The sequence below is a fragment of the Siniperca chuatsi genome, linkage group LG5, assembly GCF_020085105.1.
Source record: "Siniperca chuatsi isolate FFG_IHB_CAS linkage group LG5, ASM2008510v1, whole genome shotgun sequence".
Lineage (NCBI taxonomy): Eukaryota > Metazoa > Chordata > Actinopteri > Centrarchiformes > Sinipercidae > Siniperca > Siniperca chuatsi.
Genome location: NC_058046.1, coordinates 19009286 through 19025568, shown reverse-complemented (window position 1 = coordinate 19025568; position 16283 = coordinate 19009286). Strand labels below are relative to the sequence as shown.

At 41.9% G+C, this 16283-nt stretch overlaps 1 protein-coding gene across 15 annotated transcripts in view; it reads left to right on the top strand.

Moving 5' to 3' along the window:
• The window catches only part of ank1a (ankyrin 1, erythrocytic a), a 95871-nt gene that overhangs the window by 53912 nt on the left and 25676 nt on the right, over positions 1 to 16283 (top strand). For 10 of the 15 annotated variants that reach the window (XM_044197115.1, XM_044197098.1, XM_044197104.1 and 7 more), the window contains 22 exons: positions 4490 to 4591; positions 7220 to 7318; positions 8088 to 8186; positions 8471 to 8569; positions 8740 to 8925; positions 9044 to 9142; positions 9238 to 9336; positions 9435 to 9533; positions 9805 to 10002; positions 10121 to 10219; positions 10309 to 10407; positions 10530 to 10628; positions 10990 to 11187; positions 11307 to 11405; positions 11507 to 11605; positions 11712 to 11909; positions 12067 to 12165; positions 12946 to 13044; positions 14174 to 14272; positions 14364 to 14456; positions 14612 to 14684; positions 14853 to 14873. In XM_044197115.1, the coding sequence (XP_044053050.1) occupies positions 4490 to 4591; positions 7220 to 7318; positions 8088 to 8186; positions 8471 to 8569; positions 8740 to 8925; positions 9044 to 9142; positions 9238 to 9336; positions 9435 to 9533; positions 9805 to 10002; positions 10121 to 10219; positions 10309 to 10407; positions 10530 to 10628; positions 10990 to 11187; positions 11307 to 11405; positions 11507 to 11605; positions 11712 to 11909; positions 12067 to 12165; positions 12946 to 13044; positions 14174 to 14272; positions 14364 to 14456; positions 14612 to 14684; positions 14853 to 14873 (2455 nt within the window). Of the gene's footprint in view, positions 1 to 2447; positions 2723 to 4489; positions 4592 to 6972; positions 7032 to 7219; positions 7319 to 8087; positions 8187 to 8470; positions 8570 to 8739; positions 8926 to 9043; positions 9143 to 9237; positions 9337 to 9434; positions 9534 to 9804; positions 10003 to 10120; positions 10220 to 10308; positions 10408 to 10529; positions 10629 to 10989; positions 11188 to 11306; positions 11406 to 11506; positions 11606 to 11711; positions 11910 to 12066; positions 12166 to 12945; positions 13045 to 14173; positions 14273 to 14363; positions 14457 to 14611; positions 14685 to 14852; positions 14874 to 16283 lie in introns of those variants that run through there. The other 5 variants (XM_044197105.1, XM_044197102.1, XM_044197100.1 and 2 more) reach the window with 3 other exon arrangements.

The window sequence follows — 16283 nt, the reverse complement described above, 5'->3', positions numbered from 1 at the left end:
TTGTATTAGCAAAAACTGTCTTGGCTCCGTAGCAATGAGACCTGTTCAGACGTAGACTAACCTCTCTAGACTGTTTGGAAGGACTGATGGGTCAAAAGATCATTAAAGGGATGAGAAAAGAAAAATTATATATATTTCTGTATATTTTATTTTATTTATTATTATTTATTATTATTATTTTTTGGGCTTGAATACTGTCACATCTTCACACCTCTAAAAATCCTTCAAATGAAACAATCTGAGAAGGAAATATTGTCCTTTGGTTGAAGTGCTCATATATTACAGCCACATTAAGGCTCTAACCTGTGGTGAGGCATTACAAGGAGATATTGCTTCATTTAAAGGAGTGACAACTTAAACAAAAAGTATAGCTGCAATTGGGCAACAAGCCTATTTCTGCTTAAACTATAGGAAAATAGTAATAGTAGTTCTAATTAAATATGTCTAGATATATGTAAAGCAGCAATTCAGTGAGCTGGAAATGGCCTTTAGAGTCAGATGCTGTCCATCCTTTGCTAAAATCCCCCCTTTAAAATTTGTCTACTACAGTTCTCTTGCTGAGGTGCAGTGACTCTAGTGATTATCTGATTAAGTCAGGTTAATTTCCACCTTGCTATTAGAACAATAGCAGATGTGAAAGAAGTTACTGTGATTGCAATACAGCATTACAGGATCTGTAAGTAATCCTGCAACAGTGTGCAAACAGCCACTGCAGAAAGAGAGAGAAAGGGAACAGTTTACACAAAGATTTAATTCAGATGAAGAGATAGCATACAGAAGATATAGCAGCCATTTGCAAGCCCTATGTGGACACACAACAGCGTGTTCTCAGAACCTGATCTTTACAACTAGATCACAAACACAGTTTTAAGACCGCGAGAGTCTACTTTCTACTCTCCAGTATTGCTGCCTTCCCATTCATATTGTTTTATTTCTCCCCCTCACACACAGACACACACAGTCAATCCGAATCCATTCAGAAACGTCACAAACACACACACACACACACACACACGCAGTTGATCTCTTGTGAAAATGATTCTTCAGGTGCAGTCGTCCGTTACAGAGGATCTCAGTGGCCGGGATGTTGATTTCCGGCATGCCTCCTCATGCATACGTACACATACATAGCCTATACATTGAGTTGCACACTGCAGTTCACCAGCGAGGGTGGTGATGTCATTCTGTCTGCTGCAGCGCCAGCAGAGGAGGCAAGCGAGGAGGGAGAGAGAGAGAGAGAGAGAGAAATGTAGGAAGCAAAGCATAGAGAAGGGAAGGAAGGCAACAGGAAAGAAAAGCTGAGATAAAGACGAGGAGAGGGGAGTTTCAGGGCAGAGGATTTTCTGTGATGAGATAGGGGAATAATTTTACTTGGTAATTTTGAGCTTCATTATGAGGAGCCTTGTGCTGTCTCAGCCTGAGGACTGTTCACTGCACGCACATTGCACGACAGTGTGTGTTGATATTGCTAATGTTAACTGTGGAGCTGCTGAGAACATTATTGTGTCTTTCTTTTGCTCCAAACAGGATGATTAATGTGCTCGCTCCTTTTTGATAGGCCCCAGAGCCTGAAGCCTGTCCGCTCTCTAAGGGAATAATCAGAGAGACCCACATTCATCTATAACATACTGGAATCCAGCAAGACGTAGCAGAGGAATCACCGCAGAACATTTTTAGACTGTGACATGTGCACTGCACCTGTTTATGCCTGAGTTAGTGGATGGGTGTGGCCCCCCTACATCCTTATCTCACTACACCACACACTCACTTCTTGACGCAAGCAGATACACACAGAAACATACAGATACACACACATAAAAATGCAGGACTGACCACTAGGAAAGTAAATTTGCTGTAACCAGCAAGTCTTTGATTCTAGTCTCTGTAGTGTTGTAAACTTCTGCAGGCTTGTTTCTGGGGGGGGCAGTGAACTGAGTCCAGGGGGTGGGAATCCAGCAGAGGGGCCTCAGTCAGGGTCACCATGGTGTTACCATGCCACCATTTTCTGTGGAACCATGTATATTGTGTTAAGTTGTATGTGTCTTTGCATCAGCTGTATTTGCGCCTACTTTGATGGAAGGATTTTTCTTGTGTCACCATGGCAGAGTCTGCAAACAGTTCATGCAACAGAAAGTATATACCTGTATAAAAAGATACAAATTGTCATGTCTTCCTTTAATCATTTTTATTTTTTTTCTCCTGTATATAGAGTATAATACCTTTAAGTTTAACAGTAATAAAGTGGTTCTTTTCAATTATCAAACTTACTATGAATTGATGAATCACATTCATAGAATATTTTTGTAAAAACCTCTTATATAACATACTTGCCATTGGATTGGCCACTTGCAAATAGCCTGACTGAAAAACTGTATAGATCTTGTGTAACTCTGTACCACATTGTTTCTTATTTTGAATGCTAAATGGATTCTCAAACACACACACACACACGTACAGACACAGCACATGTGTCCAGCCATACACATTCACAAAGATTTGTTTGTGGAAACAGTGCTGTTTTGGGATGGTGTATCTCAGTATGGTGATCGTAACTCCAGTGACAGGTGTGTGTGTGTGTGTGTCTGTGCAAGGATGTACTGGGGGTCAGTTTGTTGTTCTGCAGTAGTCTAGAGGGAGGAGGTTTGTGGGGTTTCATCTTCTTCAAAGTGAAAGTGAATGAGAGAGTCTATGGGAGAGGGAGAACATGGACAGCTTGGCAACTGTGAGTAAAATAAAACTGTTAACTGAGACACTGAACAGATCAAACTACAGACAGTAGTCTAGAGACTTTACAATATGTGCTGAAATGCGCTTTGATGTTTTTATACCTTTTTTGAGTGTTTACTGTATCTTCATATTAAAATAATATTCTAAATATCATATAGTAGATTTATAAATCTAGTTTTTTGCTTTACAGTACACCCAATGTTTTGTTTTCTTTTTTGTGTGTGGGAATGTCTAATCAATGTTTTGCCTGGCAGCATGTGTGTGTGAGTGTGACTCAGAGGCTTTGTACTGCAGAGTAGTTCCTCTCAATTGTCTTTGAGCAAAAGCAAAAAACAGAAACATTTATTGGAGAGAATGACAATGACTCAGAGGCAAGTGGCGCTCCGCATGAGTCAGTGTACTCACACAAAAGCCCAGGATTTATTACTTTACTCACAGGATACTGCATGCTGTATGAAGTTCATTTGATAAGTAGAGATTTTGCCACTATATAAATTATATTTCTATATCAGATATGAGAAACAAGAATCACAAACTGATAGATAATGTTTTGCTACTTCAATCAGATGGAAGCAAGTTTTCTGTTTCCCTGCCATTGCCCTTACCTTTTTTTTTAGTGACCTCTCTCTTTGCACAGTGCCATTGGTGTCATGCTGAGGTTGTGTTGTGTCATTTGTTGCTATGCCTCTACTTCAGGCATGTGGATCCTTTCTCTTTTTTACTCAGGCTCACTCCCTCTCTGTCAAAAGGGGACCAACAACCCAACCCTGTCACAACAATAGACAACACAGCTTATGTGTGTGTTATGAAGTTGAGAAAAGCAGTTTCTTTGATGTGCGTGATGACAGCATTTGGTGTTTTTCTTTTGGATCAGAAACTACTACTGTGTGAGGTTTATATATGAAATTATTCCCTGCATTTGTGTGAAAACACACACCGAATGATTGGATGGCTGATTGTTTTCCTGACCAGCATGTTGAGATAGCAGTTAGATGTAGGGAGGGGATGGGGCATAGGGGAGAGAGGAGATTATGTAAATGAAATGAAAAAGTGCAGGGTTTGCCGCAGTCGAGTTTCTCCCTGTGGTTCTCCCTCAGTCGCTCCTGCTTCTCCTCCTCTCCTCTCCGTCACTCTCCCCCCATGCCGCATGAGTGATCCTGTTTCAGCAGCACCCCTGCCTGCCTGGGAGAGGCATGAAGGCCCTCAGACACAAACAAAACACAGACAAAAACACTATACGTGCCATGTGACGGCCCGTGAGCCAGAACTCACCAAACTCTCTCTCTCTCCTTTCTCTATTCACGTTGTGTCTCTTTCAGTCACACATACACACACACACACATAAATTAAGAGTCCAGACAAAGAGCCAACAGTCTGCTGTCAGTATTATCACACTCGCCTTATCACAGTACAGAGCAGCGGACAGACGTGTGGACAAATTTTTAGAGGTTTTGTTTGGGAGTTCGTGTACTCCACTACTTCACCTGCGTGCCCACCACACCCTCTAACACACACATTTTCAAGGTGCAGATGCAGATTTTCAAACTGCACTGTTCAAAATCTCAAGGGCGGAGTGACATGAGAGGAAAACTGATGGATTACTACTAAACGGTTTCAGTCCTTAAAATGCCTCTAAAGAGAAATTAACCAAACTCTGTCTCCCTCTCCATTTTCCTTCTCCACTCCTCTACTTTATGTGTCTCTCACTTTCTCTTATACCCCTTATCCCCATCCTCTTTCCCTCTCTCTGTTCTGCTTGCAGGCAGATGCTGGCAACAGTTTTCTCCGAGCGGCCCGTTCTGGCAACCTGGACAAGGCCCTGGAACATATTAAAAATGGCATCGATATAAACACAGCCAATCAGGTGAGAGAGCTTCACATTCCCCAGATTGAATTGGTCAAATCTATAGCTTCTGAGTGACAAACTCATCTAACGAGAAACCAGGGATTTTTATTTATACTGCACTTGCCATTCTTGGCTTTTTATTCACGTCAGGTGATTTTGCTTATCTGCAAAACTGATACTCAGTTGTACTTATAGTGCTTCACAAGAATAAAAACTGAAATATTTGAGTATTTATGAGAATTAATGCCACCGATTGCCCACAGTCGAATCCTGCCAGGATTTAGTCTTCTGTCTCCGTATCTGCTTTCTGACTGATTAAATTTAAATTCGGGAGGTGGCTCTCATTCAAAAAAAAGAACAGCGATGTGTGAATGGAAAAGGCAATACAATTTTGCTAATGGCATTTACAAGCAGTGAAATGATTAGTCATTTTTCATCAATCCTGATCAGATCTAAACAGAAAAATGACCTGCAGTACTTTTTTCCTACTGTTAACACAGAAAAGTATAATTTATATAAGAAATATACTGTTTCATTTGAGATCTAATTCATAATGGTTTTGCATTATGTTATGCACATCTATACTACCATTTGTTGTATTATTTTTCTATATAAATGTGTTTTGAGTGTCCCTTGTGCATGGTGTGTCTGATTTGATTACTGTGCTGTTATGTGCCCGTTCGTCTGCCTGTGCATTCAGTCATGCACTGTACTGTATGTGCATGCTCAGGTAGACTGTTAATCAGTGGCTGAAGGTGGCAGGTAGAGTTTCCATGGTCTCCAGGGAAGGTGATAAACGGGGCAGGGGCTCCTCCTACGCCCTGTCTCTTCCATCCTGCCTCCTTTACTCTGACAGTTGTTCCCAGAGTGTCCAGGATGAGGCAGCGTTAGTGGGCTAGGACTACTGCCCTCGGGCTACTGAAACTTGGCCAAAATAGTGTGTGTGTGTGTGTGTGTGTGTGTGTGTGTGTGTGTGTGTGTTTGTGTGAGAGAGAGATTCCTCTGGGTCATTAATCTAACTTAGTCATGGTTTCCCTTCCATTCACTTATGATGTCCTCAACATTTTGTAATTATTGCTGGTAATGCTTCTGTCAGGGTTTCTATGAGGCTTATTTTTTAGGCCCCGTAACAGACCCCACATAACAACAGATTTATTCATGTAACGTGATACTATACAGTGGCCATTACTGGCAGACTCCTTCACAATGATGAAGGGAGACACCCCATGGATTAAAGATATAATTACATACAGAAATACCATCTGATACCAGAAAGTTTGTGACTTGCAACATGAATTCTCATGAATTACATAATTTCATTTCATTGTTTTTTTATATTCGTCATATGATATTGTGTTATTTTCACTGTTTGGTGTTGATTGTGTTTGAGTTAAAGTGATAAGCTACAACATTCTCATTTCACTTGAATTAGGCAACACCTTTGCACACACATTGCTTTGCAGTTTTGCACTTAAAGCCCCTATATGTGAAATTGTGATTATTGCATCTTTCAAATTAGTCTGGTGGGGGTTTTTTTGTTTATAGAAAAATAGGTGGTAGGTGTTGCTTTATACTACCACCAAAGCAAAGTTAGGAATTTTCAAATTCTACACATAGTGGCTTTAATGTTGCTCAGGCTTAATGCAATAATTATTAAGACACCAAATGTAGACTGCAGCCTCTTAAATGTATTCACATTCTTATATTTATTATTAACACAGGTCTCAGGTGAATCTCTACTGTGTCATAAATTTGTACAGTGATACAGAGTCACTTGATTTGTTTTTTTAAAGTTGTGGATTGTCACTTAAACTACAACAGTGAGAGTACTGTTGTTCTGGTTGTGTGACTGTTAGTCCTGATGCTGTATGTACAGTCTGATGGGAGTTTGGCCAGGTGGAGGCTTGACTGTGGCAGTTGTGTTTCCTTGTCTGAGTGGATACCTCTGCCATGGTTCGCTCACCAGCACACTGCCTCACTCCTGCCCTGCCCTTGTTTTCCCTCCTCTTCTATCCCTCTCAACCTAACAACTTCTCCACTACCGTCTCTCCTCCTGTTTGTGTACTGTTTTCTAACTCACCTTCCTTTTTTCTTGCTTTTTCCTCGCCTGTTGCCTCCCTCACTCCCTCTCTCCTCTGTCTGCAGTAGAGTGATGGTGTGCTGTGGTCTCCCCACTCAGAGGAATAATATCAGTGGTGTGGGAAAGGTCCAACCTCACATGTCCTGTGCGGCTGAAGGAAGGCTGTGTGAGGTCAGACCTATCCCACACGGCTCGTATTCTTCCCAGCCACGAGACCAGCGGCCTGCCATCCCCTCCCGTCCCCCACCCCCACCCCCCACCCCCTTTCACCATCATTAATCAAATGAAAATGTTCACTTCCTGATTTTCATCCCTGTAGACATTGTTTTCGCTAATGACCCCTTTGATTCTGAGAGTACTGCATGCATGGTGTCCAGTGTAAGTATTTGCCTGCCTGTGAGTGCTTCAGTCACTGTGATAAAAAACGGTTTCAGTTGTTTCAGTTGGAATGGCCTACATGTGTTTGTGTGTATATGTGGGGTTATTTCTTTTAGATTAGGAAATATTTGAGTTTGTAGTGTGTTAAGGATCCTTCAGTATGAGGTCTACTCTGCTCTCTCACTCAGAATGGGCTCAACGGGCTGCATCTGGCCTCAAAAGAGGGCCACGTCAAAATGGTGCTGGAGCTACTCCACAATGGAATCGTACTGGAGACCACCACAAAGGTAAAACCCTTTGCAAAAAAGTCCTACAATTTTAACTCCTCAGAAAATCACAGATCTCACTTCCTCTCACTAGCCCAAGCAATAAATAGTCCTGAACATAACCCCCCCGTAAAACCACAGTGTTTCGGTTTGTGTACGGATTAGATAAATGAGATATAACGTATAGAGTAGTGAGTTTTAGAGGTGCTGGTAGGTGGATTTTGTTACCTTTGGACTGGGCAAGGCTAGCTGTTTCCCCCTGTTTGCAGTCTTTATGCTAAGCTAAGCTAACTGGCTGCTGGCTGTAGCTTCATATTTAGCATTTAAACATGAGAGTGGTATTAATCTTATCTTATCCTCGGCGACAAAGCAAATAAGCTTATTTCACAAAATATTGAACTATTCCTTTAATATTTCTTTTAATAAGAAATTAAGGTTTTTACTGGGGCTGGGAATCAAACTTGGTAACAATCAAAATGTGAATCAAAAATATTCAAAGTTGCTTACTCAAATATGTACTTTTCTTTACTTATTCTTATATAGTTCCTGATTTAAATCATAATTTTGGTGTTGCCACCAAAACTAGCATCAACACTACTATACTACACCACTATGATACTATGATTTGTTTGACCAGTTAAAAGTGGTCACATGTAAATAAAGCACTATTCATCTAGATCTATGTAATGACAGGCATGAAAGATCTGTCTGCATATGACACCTAACGTCCAAAAACCACATACTCTTTGAATAGTTTTGCTCTTGTTCTCACGTGTCTATGTTTAAACAGAAAGGGAACACAGCCCTGCACATTGCAGCCCTGGCAGGGCAGGAGCAGGTGGTCACAGAGCTGGTAAACTACGGGGCTGATGTCAACGCTCAGTCTCAGGTGAGACTCAGTGCTGCTCTCACTGCGGTGGTCACAGGACACACTGTGTGAACTTTACTGTAAAACCATTGTAGTAACTATTGCGATTCCATCTGTTAACACATGTCTTTGTTCCTATATTTCTGTGTGTTGGTGTTTCCTCTCTGTGTACATCCTTGTGTGTGCATCTTTGACTGTCTTCCTATCTTTCTGTTGCTGTGCTTGTGTCTTCTCTGCTGCTGTGTGTGTGTGTGTGTGTGTGTGTGTGTGTGTGTATGTGTCTGTCGTGCGTCTCTCTGAGACAGAAGGGTTTCACTCCACTCTACATGGCTGCACAAGAAAACCATCTAGAGGTTGTGAAGTTTCTTCTGGAGAACGGAGCCAATCAAAGCATTCCAACTGAGGTACTGAAGAACTGAGAGAAGTTTTCAAAGACGAATCTCCCAAATTCCTCATTCCCCATCCAGACTCGCTGTGTTTCCATTCTGTTTCGTTCTCATAAGCCTCTCTCCTCAGATCTCTCTCATTTTCTCTCCATGAGTCAAGTCTTCTAACTCTCTCCTGTGTGCTGCAGGATGGATTCACTCCTCTCGCCGTGGCCCTTCAGCAGGGACATGAGAATGTCGTAGCCCTGCTCATCAACTATGGCACCAAGGGAAAGGTCCGCCTCCCTGCGCTGCACATTGCAGCACGCAACGACGACACACGCACAGCCGCAGTGCTTTTGCAGAATGACCCCAATCCTGATGTCCTCAGCAAGGTGTGTGTGTGTGGATGGCTGCAGATATGATTGTACACATGTACAGTACATGTACAGTACACAGACATCTGTGTTTGGTGTCCAAAGGTAATGAGAGTAACATGTACTCCCCCTGCAGACTGGATTCACACCCCTCCACATTGCTGCACACTATGAAAACTTGAACGTAGCTCAACTGCTGCTCAATAGAGGAGCCAATGTCAACTTCACCCCAAAGGTAGGGAATAGCTGATGTTGGAAGGTTAATCTCCATCGTTGCTGTCTGTTCTCCTTGTATTGTGCCTGTCTAAGTGCATCTGTTACTCTCCACAGAATGGTATCACTCCTCTGCACATTGCATCCAGACGGGGAAATGTGATCATGGTCCGGCTTCTGCTTGACAGGGGGGCACAGATTGATGCCAAGACAAAGGTGCAGCAGACATCTGTCTTACCATTTCACAAAATCTTTGATGCCCTTACTGTCTTTGTTTTTAATTTGACGCATCAGTAAGAATTCTCTCTCTCCAGGATGAGCTGACTCCTCTGCACTGTGCAGCCAGAAATGGTCATGTCAGGATTATAGAGATCCTGCTGGACCATGGAGCCCCCATCCAGGCAAAGACCAAGGTAATCCACCTAGATACAAGTAAAGAAAATTCTTCACTTAACAATACTTCACTCTTAAAAATGAACTGAACTCCATCTGGTTTGGTAATGAGTGCAAATCAGTGAGTTGTTTTAAAGTAAATGAAAATGAAAGTTTGTGATCCATCAGCCAAACACAACCATAGATTCCTCTTGCTGCTGCTTCTTGCTCCGATTGTTTCTTTTCACTACAAGACAAGTTGCTTCCTGTTTTGTAAGGGATGAGAGTCAACACATTATTCTCTTTTTGCAGAATGGCCTGTCTCCAATTCACATGGCAGCACAGGGAGACCACATGGACTGCATCAAGCAGCTTCTGCAGTACAACGCAGAGATTGATGACATCACACTGGACCACCTTACCCCTCTGCATGTGGCAGCACACTGTGGCCACCACCGCATGGCCAAAGTACTGTTGGACAAAGGGGCCAAACCCAACTCTCGGGCATTGGTCAGTGACAAACACACACTAACATGAACACACACACACAGTCAATGTATCAATTCAGACAAAGCGAACTTGCTTTTAATCTTTGTAGTGATCATAATTGTTCCTTTGTTTTTTACAGAATGGCTTTACTCCTTTGCATATTGCTTGTAAAAAGAACCACATGCGTGTGATGGATCTCCTTCTTAAACACTCGGCATCATTAGAGGCTGTGACAGAGGTGAGGGAACAGGAAATAGAATAACAGCTCATCATTATATTGAATCTGACTGGCATGCATTTGTAATATTCTTCTCCTCTTCTGAACAGTCTGGCCTGACCCCATTGCATGTGGCGTCATTTATGGGTCATCTCAACATTGTGAAGATCCTGCTGCAGAAAGGAGCATCCCCCAGTGCCTCCAATGTGGTGAGTTTATTTCTGAAATCTCAAGACCAGCACAGATAACTAACTCACCTCTGTACTGGTGATGTTGTTGTTGTAATAGTGATACATCTGAGTGTGTGGTTTGTCTTTCTGTGGGTGAGTAGAAAGTGGAGACTCCTCTCCATATGGCATCTCGGGCAGGACACTATGAGGTGGCAGAGTTTTTACTGCAGAACACAGCACCAGTGGACGCCAAGGCCAAGGTAGAGATTTCACACACTACAACACAATCCACATACCCATGTACTCATGCAAAACAATTCCTCATATTAGACAGATTAAATACTCTGAACGCGTCATTCTTTATGTGATACAAGCATTCATTTAGAAAGTTGGTTCAGCAACTAATTCCTGGCAGTTAAAGCAAACAGATCTTTGTACCCACATGTTAATTTCCCTTCTACACACCACAGCCTCATTGTACTGTTAATGTAACAAGTGGAGATCATAGTAGAGAAGCTGAAGAATCAAAACAGGATGATTAAGTCACTAGAGAAGACATTTTACAGCTGGAGTTTCATGCAGTACCTTACACTTCATAATTACTCTCCCGTCCATGGCCAGGATGACCAAACACCTCTGCACTGTGCCGCTCGGATGGGCCACAAGGAGCTAGTGAAGCTGCTACTAGAGCACAAAGCCAACCCCAACTCCACCACCACAGCAGGCCACACGCCCCTACACATCGCTGCCCGGGAAGGTCATGTACAAACCGTACGCATCCTACTGGACATGGAAGCTCAGCAGACCAAGATGACCAAGGTAAAGCTTACCCAGCGCTGCATTCTGCTGTAAAGCTTGGCTGTCTTGAAACTCCCAACCCACACAGCTGTGTTCCCCAACCTGATATTGTGTCCACATCCTTGTTGGTACCTCTGTAGAAAGGCTTCACTCCGCTCCATGTGGCCTCCAAGTACGGCAAGGTGGATGTAGCAGAGCTGTTGTTGGAGAGAGGAGCCAACCCTAATGCTGCTGGGAAGGTAAGACAAACATAAAGGGCCTGGCTGTATGGAAGACTGAGTCAAAAGATGAATAAAGCTTTGTTTGATCTACAACAGAACTTTTGATTCTGTTTTTGCAGAATGGTCTGACTCCACTGCATGTTGCTGTACATCACAACAACCTGGATGTTGTTAACTTGCTTGTTAGCAAGGGAGGGTCGCCACATAGTGCAGCCAGGGTAAATAAAAAAAGAGATACACACAAGTCCACACATAGTTCATGCTGAATGGCCCAGCATCATGCACATATTTTTTCTAACCACAATTCATGTCTGTGTGCTCCAGAATGGCTACACTGCCCTCCACATAGCATCCAAGCAGAACCAGGTGGAAGTGGCTAACAGCCTGCTCCAGTACGGCGCTTCAGCCAATGCTGAGTCACTGCAGGGGGTCACACCTCTCCATCTGGCCTCGCAGGAAGGAAGGCCCGACATGGTCTCCCTGCTCATCTCCAAACAGGCCAACGTCAACCTAGGAAACAAGGCAAGAAACACATAGATGATTAAAGGATGACTGTCATGGGGCAGGAAGTTTATTTGGTCCATTTAAACTAAAACTTAAAAGAAATATGTGACTTGGGCTTGATTTGTTCTGTGTTTGATGTATTTGACCATTGTCTTCTGAATCTGGTTGCCCCCAGAGTGGATTAACCCCACTGCATCTGGTGGCACAGGAAGGACATGTTGGCATCGCAGATATCTTGGTGAAGCAAGGGGCCTCAGTCTACGCTGCCACGCGGGTAAAACCTTTTCAGTCTCATGCCAAACCTATAGTCAGAAAAAAACAATAGTTTGAACTACTAGAGAACTTCATCTTGAACTGTTGCAGGGTTATCAAAGCAGTGTAGAAACTACTTGTGCCATAGCTGATAGTGTCTAAGTGCTGTAGCATAAATAGCCTGATGATCTCATAGCAGAGGGTTATGTTACCATCAATACATTGCCAGCCCTTGAAGGGTTCATATCCCATAGACCTTTTGTGCTTAGAGCAGCTCTGCAGCAGTGTTTTGACATGGAGTTGTGTCCAATTAATACAGATAATAATTATGTGTTATGTGTAGAATTATATACTGTGGTCAATACAGCAACACTGCAAACCAAAGCCTCAAGAATTAACATAAAGCTGAATTAACACCTTTTTAACACAATTTTGACAAGATTAGAGCATTTAGGCTTCACATAGGTGGTAGCATTTGTTGTGGGGCTCTTGTGCTGGAATTGATTATAATGTCATGGTGTTATCATTGGTATTATCGTTATTGTTCCCATCCCGTACACAAGAAATAATTGCATCCTCTTTTGTTTATTCCTAAATTGCAGCCTGAATGCAACTCTGCTCTGTTCTCCAAATTTTACAGTGTGGATTTGAACCATTAGTTTATGAAATATTCATGAACCATTCAACTCCAAATAGGCTCAAATCCACATGATGTATTCAAATTAAAAGGTCATTAAGACACTAAAGTTATGCGACTGCTGTGAGTTTGTGTTTAAGACTTATTTTTTTCTCACACTGTCAGATGGGTTACACCCCTCTCCATGTAGCGTGTCACTATGGCAACATCAAGATGGTGAAGTTCCTCCTGCAGCAACAGGCCAATGTCAACAGCAAAACAAGGGTGAGTGCCTCCCTCTGGTTTTAGATAAAACTACAACAAAATTAGCCAGGGAATGAGTCACGCAGCTACACCATGTCTACTGTCTCTGTCTCATTCATCAGGAAATACAATTACAGTGCATTGCACAGTTAAAAGTACAAGTCGTGGCTGTAGCAGGGTTCTCCTAAATGAAAGCTCTTAACACCGGCCTTTTTATATAACAAGGAATGAGGGCATTTTACCTCTCTAAACTGTAATGTGCTGTACAAGCTTTGGAGAGACTGGAGGTATTTCACTTTCAAGTCTGAGATGCAGAGTTACCTGTAGAAGATGCCAGTAACTGCACTCTGTGAAAACATGATTTGCTGTTGATTGCAGGAACAGTTCCAGTAATTGTTGCAGTTTAAAACCGGTGCTTGTTAATTTACACTCATATCATGATATATGCACAGATTTGTAATTAGACAGTGTTGTAATTAGAAATACAGTTGTTTGTTCTAGAAAAGTTGACTGTGCAAGGTTAGATGTAGCACTACAACTCATGATTACTTTCCTTATTATCAGCGGTTTTCTTGATTACTTAATTTAACTTTTAGCCTGTAATGTCAGACAATAGTAAAATTTTCCATCACAAGTTCCCAGAGACCAAGCTGACATATTCAAATAGCTTTCTTTGTCTGACTGAGGGTCCAAAACACAAAGATATTATGTTTATCATCATAGAAGACAAGAAAATATTGACATTTGAGGAAATGGAACCAGTGGATTTTTTGGCATTTTTTACTTTAATTAAAAACTGACTTAAACTATTAACCAATTATTTGAATTGTTGCTGATTAATTTTCTACTAATCAACTCATCGTGTCAGCTCTAGTCAGATGACAACTGTCCATTGTACTGACAGTTTTCTTGATATGCAGTTGGCTTGATGTGATGTGCTTCTGCCAGAAGTTTGACATAAATGAACACTGCTTATGTGCATTTTAAGGAAATAAATTGATGTTTTTAAACTTGGATGACAAGTACCAGCTGCTCTATGTAATTCAGGAATAATTCAGAAAAAAAGAAGATGTTATTTACATGTAGATGTTTTTTATACATCAAATGAGTAAGAATATATTTATTATTGGAGTGTTTCTCTCTCCTCCAGCTTGGTTACACTCCTCTGCACCAGGCGGCCCAGCAGGGACACACAGACATTGTGACACTGTTGCTGAAGCACGGAGCTCAGCCCAACGAGATAACAACAGTGAGCATGAACACACTTTGTCTTCCTCAAAATGATTCATAAAGTTTGTTCTTCAGAGATATAATCCAATCTGCTCCTCTCTGTCTGTTAGAATGGTACTTCAGCCCTGGCCATTGCTAAGAGGTTGGGCTACATCTCTGTGATTGACGTCCTAAAGCTCGTCACTGAGGAGACAGTTTCCATGGTGAGAAGTTTAGAAACGCTACCATGCCCTCCGGATACAGCACTGGCATTATGTAACCATGATGATCACATGTAAATACTATTAAAGTTTAAAACCTTTAAAAACTCGCTGTTGTATCTGTAATTGGTTCTTCCTCTTCCTTCTGTGCCCTGCAGACGACCACAGAGAAACATCGCATGAGTTTCCCAGAAACAGTGGATGAGATACTAGACGTGTCTGAGGATGAAGGTAGAGCACTACAATTATTATAAAACAGTAGGACTCTATGTGTAATCAACTATGTTGATGTTATCTACATATTATTTCCTGTTTACAAGGCAGATTTTGCGATGTTTGAGCTGGTCACTTAAATATTCATTTTTTCCAATTCCTTTTTTGCCTTTTGCCTTTTTTTAGGAATTGCACAGCTAACATTAGGTATGAATGTCTCTTTCTTTCTTTGTGCGACATTCATAGGTCGTTGTAATAAAGTGTGTGGCTCCATTTCAAGCTCACTCTCCATCTTTATCTCCCTGCCTCTCTCTCTCTCTCTCGTTCCCACTGTAGTGGTGCTCACTGTGATGGTGGCTCTGGTTTCTCATTGGCATGCACCCGTAGCACCCATGTCTGTAACCTTTATATGTCCCCTCAATAACACCCTCATTCTCTAACTCTCCTGGTGTCTTTTTTCCCCCATGTTATAACAGCAGTCCTCGTTTTTACAGTCATAGCCAACACACATAGATCACCCATTATTACTAATATAAAATCAAATGTAAGAAATCTTTGGTTAAAAAAACATGTAAAACCTGCTCTGTGAACTTTAGCAGTTCATAGTGGAAAAGTCATGGCTTTGAAATGTGCGTGTCTACAGTTGTGTCTGCATTTAAATCTGTCTGCATTGTGGTGTCGATCATATACTGCATCATTTTTAGCTGAATTGTGTTCCTGGCGTGAACTGTGTTTGTTGACTGGGAGGTTGTTGGGTCAGGAGCCGGAGGGGAATCGTGGTTTAAAAAAATGCAGAGTGGCTATAATCAACATTTTTGTATTAGCGTTGGATCACGTGACATTACTTTTTTGGTTCACTCTCACCGCTCTCATAGCGTTTCGGCCGCAACAGGCAGCTATTTTTAGCAATAAACCTCTCAAAACTCACTGGACGCTACCTTCCCAGCCCCAAACAGTAGACTGAAACAGTTAGCAACTAGCTGGTGAACATCATGTAGCATTTAGCAGATAAGGAGACAGATATTTCCCTCAGGAGTTAGTGTAGAGCAAAAACAGAGCTAAAAAGAGAGTGAATGTTTGGCTTCATGAGGTGGACAGAAACAAAAAAAATAAATACTCTGTATCTGCTGCATGTGTAAATAAGCAACTGTTTGCTAACAAGTTCCATATCAGCTTAAAACCGATATGTCAGCTCACAGTTCACAGCTTGTGTCTGCTGCCCCCAAGTGGCCAAAAAAATAACTTATTGCAGGTTTAACTTTTAATGCCTGGTTTACAACACCACTGACAGTGATGTCAGAGGACATTATGTCTTGATATTTTTAGTCCCCTGATAATTTAACTGACAGATTGTCACCTTTGCTCTAAATATAGAACGTAGCTGAGTCGCCGTCTTAAAGACACATCTCGTATCCGGAATGGCAAAATGATATTGGCAGGTTATCAGATGCACACGCTCACATGTGATAACACTTTGCCTACACGATTTGGCACACATGCATGGTACACAAGATAGAATATATCCAGGACATGAGCTTTCTCATATGAACCTGGGGGTGCACTCACACTCAAACATAGCGTAATGACACCTACGACATCACTTTGGCTCTGGACCGC